We start from the raw sequence: 10,504 nt of genomic DNA, 5'->3' as shown, positions 1-10,504 counted from the left end.
GACATTCATAGATGGTGTTCTTTATTTTTTTCCTCATCCTCAGCGGTGATGGCACAAGTAGCGCTGTTGACAAGTTTAAAGTAAAAATCTTCATTGGTTGCATTTGAATGCAGCCAATGAAGGGTGTAAGAGCTTCACCCTCATGTCCTGTAAAAAAAAAAAAGATATTATTGTAACTGACTGATCTTGAAAGTTGAACTGATTCTGAGAAAAAGGGGAAAAAATGTTGTCTTAGACCAAAACAGATCTTAATCACATCAGTGTGACAGAAGGTGGAACTTTCAGTGGGTTTGAAAACGTTTTCTTTGAGTTGAGTAAAAGTTTTATGTCTTTTGCTTATGTCGCAGAAGAGTGAAAACTTCCGAAACACGAGTGAGACAGGCCCACTGGCCACAGCCCTGACGGCAGAGCTAAATTCCCTGACCTGAAAATATAAATGTTTACCTCTGACTAACGTTTCTGAGCGAGCGGAGGGGGAGCTTCACTCCTCTTCCCTGCAACAGAGTCCAACGTGTCCATCTGGTATCTGAAAAGCCGAACATCTGAGCTGTGGGTTGCAGTCAAAATATTGCGGTGTTGAATTTGATCAGTGTGGGAAAAAGCGGAGATGTAAGATACGAGCTTGTGTGAGAGGAGAAACAAATGGCTTGCCCGGGGTGGGAGAGCAGCAGAAGGCTCGGTCTGGTGGAACACGTGTCTGGCTTTAGCTCAAATGAGGACACCACAGAGTCACAGTTTGGAGCGTTTGCAGGGGCCGCAGCGCCTCAAGGTCACACCGAGCTAAACAGAGGCAAGCAGCTTTTATGTTTTCTGCTCAGGTTGGTCAGAGAAGAGCAGAGCAGTAGGAAATGAAGTATTACCTTCAGTGGGTCATCTGGTTTAAAAGCAAACCAGTTGTATATTTTACATTAACAGAGCGTTATTCAGCAGTAAGCGAACACGTTAATCTCACTTGGGTAACCGGAATGCTTTCAAACTGACCAATCAGATCAGAACATGCGTCGATTCATGTGAGGAGCAGGGGATTCTGGGAAAATGCCAACTAAACTGAGGAAAGTAATATTCATACTTTCAATCTGGGATAGTGAATGCCATTCTGAAGTGATGTTATTTTTCTTATGCGCATACAAAATGTTGAGTTTTTTTTTAACCTGCTTGCCTCGTGCATTAACTGCAAATCGGACTTCTTAAGGCTTTCTCTCAATAACAGCTTTCCTCTTGACATTCTTCAGTAAATTAGATATGATTACATGTTCACACATCTTTTTAATGTAAAATATTTTTAAGAAAATTAAAAACATGAATCCCTTTTCTTCAGTTTGACAACAATCTGGTGTTTTGAGCTAGTTTCCCATAAACGATTCCAACAAAATGCACTGATACACACACTATTAGCACAAATTATGCTTCACTTTTAAGGTGAATGTATGAAATAAATATAACTCCTGATGTGCTAGGAGAATTTTTTTGTTTCTTTTTGACATCATACTTTCTAATTTGACAAAAGAAAAGCATAACTTTCAGTTCCCGGTTGGCGTAACAGACGAGATGTTTCTCTCCGCTTACGAGTGCGTTGCTGGAGAACAGCAGGAGAGGAGTGAGCTTGAAATACTAACATGAAAAAAGAAAAGGAAAACATTTGGTGCGTACAATGCCGGCTCGGTGCCAGCAGCTCAAGTTTTGATCGGATGAAGAAAGTGTGAGCGCTAGCATCCAAGTGCTGAAAGTAAATCTGAGACTTTGGCGAGTCTCTCGGCTTTTCTATTATTTAAAAGATACAAGGAACACAATGAAAACAAAAGATGCAATGTAGTGCATATGGATGTGTGTGTGTGGTGTGTTGGCGTGTGGATGTGACTTGGTTCCACTTTATCCCACATCTCACTAGAAAGCTTGATGCATTTAGTGCATAATTTAGCCGTGTTGTAGCTGTGTACACTTTGGGATATGGCATAATTGTTCAATGGAAATAACTGAAGTGTAAGTGGTACATGTGCAATGATGTATGCTTGTTGTATCTGTCTTTTATTCTTTTACAGCTTTTACAACATGATTATCCTGGCAGGGACAGTTTTTTAGTTTTTTAATGATTATCATCAAAAATAACATTCTACAAGCTTCCAATTTTATAAAAGGATTAATGTGGCTGTACAGAAATGTCAGCTCGTTTACAGGTAGATTCCAGCAGCAAGACTCTAAATTAGGCTTCCTTTTCATAGATCCTTTGCTAACTGTGGCTTGTTTATACTAACCAAACCAACATCCCAGTTTGGGACGTACTTCCAAATAGCATGCATCCTTTGCAGATTTTAGAAAAAAGTGCTCTCGTGGCATGTTCTCCTGTGTTCACTCCTTCACTGCCTAATAAGATTTGGCACAGCTTTAACCGTCCCATCTCACCTCTTCTAGACAAGGTGTAAATACTAAGGAGTGAAAGTCATGCCTTGAAGATATCAGGTTACTCAACATTCCTTAAAAAGAGTTTTAAAATCTGCAACATTTCACACAGTTACACATTAGGAGATAGTTTTGTTTTTTATATATTTTGTACAATGTTCTTTTGATAATGTGCAGTGTTGTTTTTGTACCAAATTCACCTTTTGAAAAGATGAAACATGGTGACATCAGATAGCAAATTCTTTATCAGCTTCTGCCTTCTTTACTAGCTTCTAGCTTCTTTATTAGCAAGCTTCTTTATTAGCTTCCAGCTTCTTTATTAGCGTCCAGCTTCTTTATTAGCTTCTAGCTTCTTTATTAACTTCCAGCTTCTTTATTAACTTCTAGCTTCTTTATTAGCTTCTAGCTTCTTTATTAACTTCTAGCTTCTTTATTAGCTTCTAGCTTCTTTACTAGCTTCTAGCTACTTTATTAGCAAGATTCTTTATTAACTTCTAGAATTTTTGTAGCTTCTAGCGTCTTCTAGCTACTTTATTAGCTTCTAGCTTCTCTAGCTACTTTACTAGATAGCTTCTTTATTAGCTTCCAGCTTTTTTATTAGCTTCCAGCTTTTTTATTAGCTTCCAGCTTCTTTATTAGCTTCTAGCTTCTTTATTATCTTCTAGCTTCTTTATCAGATTCTAGCTTCTCTCTCCCTATCTCTCTCTCTCTTTCTGTCTCTGCAGAACAGAGAGAGAGATGTGGGAATCTAATGGTTTCATTTTTGGTCTTCACTTACTTTCAGCATGTGCTTGAGCATTTTACTGCCTAGTGTGAAGTGACCAAGTTGTGAGTCAGCACCTCTAACTCTGAGGACATGGCTCTTAATTGGAAAAGATGGAGAGTCCATTTTCACAGGGAGTCAGTTATTCCAACTTCTAGGCGTCTTGTTCCTGAGTAATGCCGTCATGGGAAGGACTTGGGATAGAGGGATTGGGGGCTGTGTCTGTTGTAGGAGGAAAGAGAAGGGCCAAAGCATACGATGCTTCTGGAAAGTATTCACAATGCTTCACTTTTTCCACATCTTATGTTACAGACTTATTCCAAATTGTATTAAATCAATATCTTTCCTCAAAATTCTACCCACAAATAACATGGTCCATCTTGAATAAAATTATCCGATTCAGGATAGAAGAGGCTGAAAGTAGCTTGTTCTGGAAAAAAATGTATTCTGCTCAAAATGAAGTGACTTCTCCTTTGCATCAATAGGAGTAGATTGATGATCATGTGGAGTCAATTACAAGCAGACAAACAGATTAATGTGAAAATGATCCAGCAGATTTATTTATTTATTTTTTTGAAATACTTAAAGGGAGTGTAACAACATAAAGTGCATCATCTCAACAGCAGCTCTGCTCTTAACAGCTTCAGGCAGAAAGCAGAGTGGCTGTCTGGTGGTTCTGCTTTTAACCCTGCGGTGTCGTTTAGCTGAAAAGTTCATGGAGAGCAGGAGAGGAGTCTCCAGCAATGTTCAGAGCTCTGTTCCTGCAGCCGCTCCGGCACAGATCCCGGGCAGAGAGCAAGGTCATCCTGGTGACCCCTTCAGCTCCTCTCACTGTCCTCTACAGGGCTTTCTGTCTGTCATGTAGCAGCTAGAATAAACGCACTGACATGGAGAACATGAAGACACTCTCCTGCCAAATTGCATCAGTGTTGAAGACATTTTTTTTATTTAACTTTAAAATAGAAAGTATGTCTTTACATGTCGCGACAGTACGAGATGAGACAGATAATCTGTGAAAAGCTCAAACTTCCCAATGCATCTCTTCCGGTCAGAGACAGCCAATCAAAGCCTGAAGGAGGGTCTTGGCGTTGTCAATCACTCTTGTGAACATGCTACTGAATGGCAGAGAAACAATTCACCGCAACAGGAAAACTGTCGATCTGCTGTCAAAACAAGGGGCGGATCTCAATAGTGAAAATATTCTAAAAAGAAAATCAGATTCGAGGAGCCAATCTGATCAGATGTAAAAAAAAAAAAATATCAGCTGCCGACCCGAACAGTTTGCAGCATCTCTGTCGTCCCAATCACTGCTGTGTCTTTAGCTTTCATATTCCTCTTTCGCTGCTCTTCCAGCGTTTTCCTCTTTCGCCTGTCATTTCACGTACGGCTCTTCATCTTCTGCACATGCAGGCCGGCTTCCGACCTTGTCAGCTATCACTTTGTCTGTGCTCCTCTCCTGCGTACACCGGTCCGGTTTCCACGTGCGTTTCCAGTTTCTTTGTTACCCTTTTGTGTCCCTTTTTATTTTTGTTGCCCGTTTGCCTTTCTGGCCTCTTTCAAAAGCTCCGCGCTCGGGCTGCATGTTTCACAAAACAAAATCTGCTTGTTTCGGGTACAGTTTCCAGAACGAAATTCTGCTCTCCGGCTGAACTGGAAACAGTTCACGTGACTGTCGAGTGTGCATATTGTTGGAGCAAAAAGAAATGCTTTATTTGACTGATCATAATGTAGTCGTCTGCCAACATTTCTAAGAAAAGAACCTTTGGCTTTTTGTAGGCAGTGCCGCTTTGAGTAAAGCTGAAGCTGCTGCCATGTTTTGTTTGTAGGGCAGGATTAACTTGGCATGACAGCAATAAGAGGTCCATTGGGATGCCATTAGATATTACCATCTGGCTGGCAGATCCACGGCTGACTGCATGGCAAGAAATTCACCAATCACAGGTGAGCTTTGATAAGCAACCGTTCATCCCCACAGCCACATGTAATGTTTGAAATGCGACAATGATTTTCATGAGTCACCACAAGGAGGTCGTATGTTAAAGTCAACTGCAGGTAAGGAGGCTAAGCGGCAGGTGATTAAGCGAGCGGTAAAAGGCCAGCGAAACCATCCGCAGCAACAAAAAGAATAATTTGTTTCTCAGAGAATCCGCCCCGATGTGCTCTGTAATCATTTTAACCTCATGCAGAGAAACTGTGCTCTTTTGGTTGTGTGTTTTCCCCCCATCGGCTGTGGGAGCAGAGTACATAAAAGCCCTTTGGTCTAATTCTGTTTTCCCTGACAAGAGGAAAAGGGGGGTAAAACACTTCTACAGTCATGCACAGTTGTTGTTGCTGTTGTTTCTTTCTAACCAGGTTGTTGCAGAGTAGACTCAGCCTCACACACACAGAGAAAGATGTTGAACCGGTCTGTGTGTCTGGGTGGATCGCAGACAGCTGAGATGTTCTGCGGCACAAAGCGTTGCCGTCGTAGACGCTGTGAAGAAGTCAGGAACGGGTTTTTTAATGTGCGAATCCGAGGATCTTGCTGCTTTTTCTGACTTCAGTGTGTTTCCTTACCTGGTAGATCTTCATGAGACTGCAGGAAGACTCCCTTCAAATGTTTCAACCACAAATATGCTTAAGAGATAAAGTAAACGTGACTCAAATGTACATTTGGTGCTCTGTGTTATATTTAAAAAGTTGTATTAAAGGCAAATATAAATTCTTTCTAAGTATTGTTGGATTTACAAATTGCAAGGTAACACACACAACGTTGAACTTTTAAATCAAATAACTAATAAACCTGGATGATTTAGTGCTCAACGCCTGAGCTTTCACGGCATTCCTCTGTGAAACATTATCTTTATTACACTAAAAAATAGGTTCTACTGTGGATAAATTGAACTTCCACTTGTACAATCAAATTCACTCCCCACATATTTGGGGATGCTTGAAAATCTGTCAAATCCTAAGTCTTACCTGTTCTTAAATTTGTATATAGCAAAATAACTTGTTTGTCATTTCTTTGTGATGAATTAATTTTATTCATAATTCTTATGGCTATTTGTTGAAGAATGAAAGGAATTTAAATCTTGGGCACAATGGGTCTTCCAAATGAACGATTCATATCAACGTCAAAATATGCATCAAAAGTCAATCATGAAGTTCTGATCTTAGTTCAGTAAAATGTAGACGGAGATGAAAAGGTGTGTGTGTGAGCAAGGCACCTACAAACCTGGTTCAGTGACAGTAGTTGTGGAATCGGCGAAAACTCCAGCAAATTAGTGTGAGAAGCTTATTAAATGGTACCGAGAATTGGTTTAAAAGTCACTTCTGCTACAACAATGGAAATACTTATAAACCTTCAACTGCTAGGGTTAAATTCTCCAAAATTATCTTTCTCATTATTTACTTTTTCATTTAGCATCATTATTTACTTTTTCATTTAGCAAAAATTAAATAAAATAATGTAGAATATTTTTGTAATTCTAACTGACCTAGAACAGGAAAAGTTTGTCATTGTTTAATGTCGGGTAGCGAGGGGAAAAAAGGTTGTGTTTTTTCACACAGGGTACGGACTTATCGGCTTTCCAGTGCCAAATGTTTCATAATTTCAAATAGGAAAAATTATGTTTTTGCCAGTCACAAAAAAAAGATTATTTAAAAAATACATAAAAGAAATGTGAAAGAATTCAATAATTTTTCAATGCACTCTGTCTGAAATACTTTATGGAAAAGAGTCACTCACAAACACATCTGTGTTTAAAAGGGACTTTTTTTTTTTTTTACTTGTGATACTTATCCAGATATGTGTATTGGTTACAAGAATAAAGCTGAATTTACTTAAACTGTTTATTTTTTAAGCACATACATAAATTACTGAAATACACATTTACTTGACAATTCTGCACCAGTACAACACAATTAAATAAATCAATGCCTTCATAAGCTTGGCTACATATGATTTAAAAAAACACACAACTTTAATTTGTTGAGTCAATGCATTCAGGAGAATAACAGCTAATAAAAAAATAATAAGGAAACTGAAATTGATCATTCTTTTGTTGGTCAAACAAGAAAAAAAAACTACAACAAACCTTTCAAAAAGTTTGGAAAGTGCAATTAGGAATTCTAAATATAATGTAAATTAATTAAGAAAAGCACAAAGCATAGGAATAGAGTGAATAGATCTGCCCTTATGGGTCGTCACCACTAACCAATCAAAATATCTTTTCAATATTGGGACCGATACAAATTTCAATGTCGTATTGGTGCATCTATACACCAGCACACAAATCAGAGGGGAGGAGCTAAGAGTCTTGCCCAGGAGTTGAGGGTCTGAATTCAGACTGTGGCTCCTCCCACTGAGCCACAGCCACCCTAAACGTTTAGTTGCTCACAAAAGAGGCTGCAACCAGACTGAAAATGACCGTTTCAGGACTCCAGCATCACACAATCTTTCTCACCTAGAGAGGAGAGTATTTGTGATATCTTCACATGGCTTACATTAGTTTATATCTTAAATTAGACATATGCACAGGTTATGCAACGCAATTCATAGGCACCCAAGCAGAATATAGACATGCTATACTTACATTTAGATAGAATTGTTGCACTAATGAAGTATTCTGTGAGCGTAACAATTGTCTCTACATTGACTTTTATGCTAACAGAATTCACCCAAAGAATACATCCACTGACGGATAATGAGACATAGGCAATATAGTAGCATAAATAAGCTTATTTTGCCTCATAAAGGCTTGTTTACTTGGTTGGGAGTATTTTTCTGCCCTGGCAGAGTTATAGCAGAACTCAGTACGTGGAAAAAAAATTGCTTGATGCAAGCAATGCATTTTGGCATAACCCAAGGACTGTATCCAGTGTGATGTGAAAGGACTTAACAAGACAGAGCTTGTTCTTTCAATGCGAACAAGGTAAGAGAGTCCTGGGCTGACATGACTGCAGCGCCATGTCAAGGCAGCATTTCCTCAGTTTATGACAGAGAAATGATTTACAGTGAGTAAAAATAAATGAAGGTCTATTTGTTGCACTACTAATGTTGCACTGGTGGTACTTGTACTTACGGCCTGTTGCTGGTACTTGTGCACTAGTGGCGCTTGTGCAACACCCAGAGCTATGAAGTATTAAACCATGTGTTACAGTTCAGATTATTGATTAATGTGTAATTTAAGATGAATGCATATGGCCTCTGTTGGGTCTTTTACATGTCATTTAGCTCATGCTGAATTTTGTGCTGAAGAGTTCTGATATAACTATTAAAAAAGTATAATTTTAATATTTGTGTTTAATAAGAAATATTGTTGCTTGTTCAGACAGCTTCATAAAGTTCAGTAAGTGAAACTCAGTGGCAAAATTGCTGCTCAGGAATTGCACAGTTGCTAAAAATGTTGGAATAAAGTTTTCAGACATGTTCTTTTTTATTGAGGATTAATGGTCTCTGTGCGTTTGATTGATCACAGTGTTGGTAGATGTAGACTTGTCAAGAATAAATTATGGTTTCACCATTATTTCAATAGATGATGCTTACATGCTACTCAGCAAATAAAAGGGGCAATGTCATCTTAAATGAACAACAAGTACTTCAACTCACTGATAATATTATTATTCTGCATTATTACTTTTTCTTCTTCTTAGATTTTTGCTTAGGATGCAGACTAGTCTGACCCAAGAAATTGAGAAACCCAGCATTTTTTTGTGTGTGAAATAAATAACCCATCAGTTTTTAGAGTGCACTTTCGGTCACAGCAGCAGAGTACTAAGTTCAGGTTTGATCTCATTAAGTATTTTCCTGTAACATGAAATAGCCTTGGGTGGTTACTAGAGCAGTAATTTATATTTATATTCTATATTTAGGAGCTATAACATCACCTAAAAGCATTTCTGTTTACTTTTCATTCAAGAAAAATAATGGCATTCTTTTATATATGTTTTTTTTTTTAAATCTCACTTCCCTTCCACATCACATACAAGTCTGGAAGCTGGTGGTTTCATATCTGGGTTCCCAGCTGGTGCCTGCCAACAGCAGTGTAAGGACACAGTAGTAAAAGCTTTCCTCATCGTGTCAACTATAAATTCCTGTCTGTGTGAGTGATGCTTTCGGTAGCTATGGAAACCCCATATAATAGCTCCCCCGCCCCTCTCTGCCTCTCTCTCTCCCTCCGGTAGTTTTCCCTCTAGGTCTCTCTCCCCCGCTCTATCCTCACCAAAGCTGTTAAGGCTACTTTGCGCATGTACGGCCAGCCGCACCGAGCATTGCATCGACACCAAGATGGCGAAAACACGTCTGGCTTGCCTCCTGACTCTCCTCTCAACTCACTGTAAGTACAAAATTCAACCCAAAGCAGCTGCCGTTTCAGCCCCGTGGCTTCGTTTGGGACGTGGCCATCATGGCCAGTCAACTCCTGCATCAGTTTTTATTGCCGTTTCTACCTCCGCGTTGTATGGAAAACGGACCGTGACTCACAACTAACTAGTTGGACGCAACTACCGTTAAACTCAAAAGTGACTGACAGTAAACCCGCTGTTTTTGACCCCAAATACACGTGGAGTATTTAGAACATGTTAACCGATATGTAAAAAGAGGATAGTCGCATTTTTTCACAACTTTTTGCTTAGTCCTCCTGTTTTTTTCTCAATAGACTGCGTCGCATTTACTGCTGTTTACATCAGTATTTCGCTTTTAAAAACAACATTAACGTAGCGGAGCTGTCGTTAAATCAACCTGGCGTTTCACGTCAGCTTGATTAAGTTGCACGTTTTGTTAGCGCGCACGCTCATGTGCACGTGTGTGTGTGTGTGTGTGTGGGGGGGGGGGGGTGTCCTGACTCAAAAGGTTCAGACAGGAAAAAAAGAAGAGAGAAAAAAAGAAAACTTTCGTCAAGTTTGGTTAATCAAATATGTATATTTGCGGTTTCGTAGCTGCAGCCGTTAACTATTTAACGCGGGACTGTGGGGCCGCGCTGACGGTAGAGATGTAGTGATGCGAGATAACGGTTTTTCCTGCGGCGGAATAAAAGCAGGCTGACCGCGGGAGGAGCCAGCCGAGCGGGCAGACTCTCGTGGTGGGTGCCCCCTCCTCTCCCTCCTCCTTCTTCACCGCTGCCTTTCAAACCGCACCGAAGCTTAACACTGGCTAATAGAAACGAGAGTGAGAAAAAAAAAATGTGTATGCTAGGTTTGTCTCCTGTAGCCGGAAGCGAAAAACGGACACCTGTAAGATATCACCGCAGTTCATTTATTTATTTCCGCATGAGCCCTAAAAGCCATGACAACCGCTCTCGTCCTTCTGATGATGTTTTATTGAGAGAACATAGTTACATTTGTGCTCCTATTAGAGCATATATA

The 10,504-nt window shown here is 39.7% G+C and overlaps 1 protein-coding gene and 1 long non-coding RNA gene across 4 annotated transcripts in view; both read left to right on the top strand.

Moving 5' to 3' along the window:
* Positions 1 to 4,832: 4,832 nt before the first annotated feature.
* On the top strand, positions 4,833 to 5,866 carry LOC103476217 (uncharacterized). The gene is made up of 2 exons (XR_535424.1): positions 4,833 to 5,101; positions 5,724 to 5,866. It is a non-coding gene; the product is annotated as an uncharacterized LOC103476217 (long non-coding RNA).
* Positions 5,867 to 9,311: 3,445 nt separating this feature from the next.
* Positions 9,312 to 10,504, top strand: part of jam3b (junctional adhesion molecule 3b) — a 41,648-nt gene continuing 40,455 nt past the window's right edge. For 2 of the 3 annotated variants that reach the window (XR_001777305.1, XM_017308737.1), the window contains exon 1: positions 9,314 to 9,477. Coding sequence is in view for 2 of the 3 variants with exons in the window: in XM_017308737.1 (XP_017164226.1) it covers positions 9,429 to 9,477 (49 nt within the window). In the remaining variant the exon portion in view is untranslated. Of the gene's footprint in view, positions 9,478 to 10,504 lie in introns of all 3 variants that reach the window. The other variant, XM_008428388.2, reaches the window with a different exon arrangement.

Source organism: Poecilia reticulata, linkage group LG14 (genome assembly GCF_000633615.1).
Source record: "Poecilia reticulata strain Guanapo linkage group LG14, Guppy_female_1.0+MT, whole genome shotgun sequence".
Taxonomy (NCBI): domain Eukaryota; kingdom Metazoa; phylum Chordata; class Actinopteri; order Cyprinodontiformes; family Poeciliidae; genus Poecilia; species Poecilia reticulata.
Note: the sequence above shows the minus strand (reverse complement) of the source record. Positions and strands in the feature narration are given on the sequence as shown.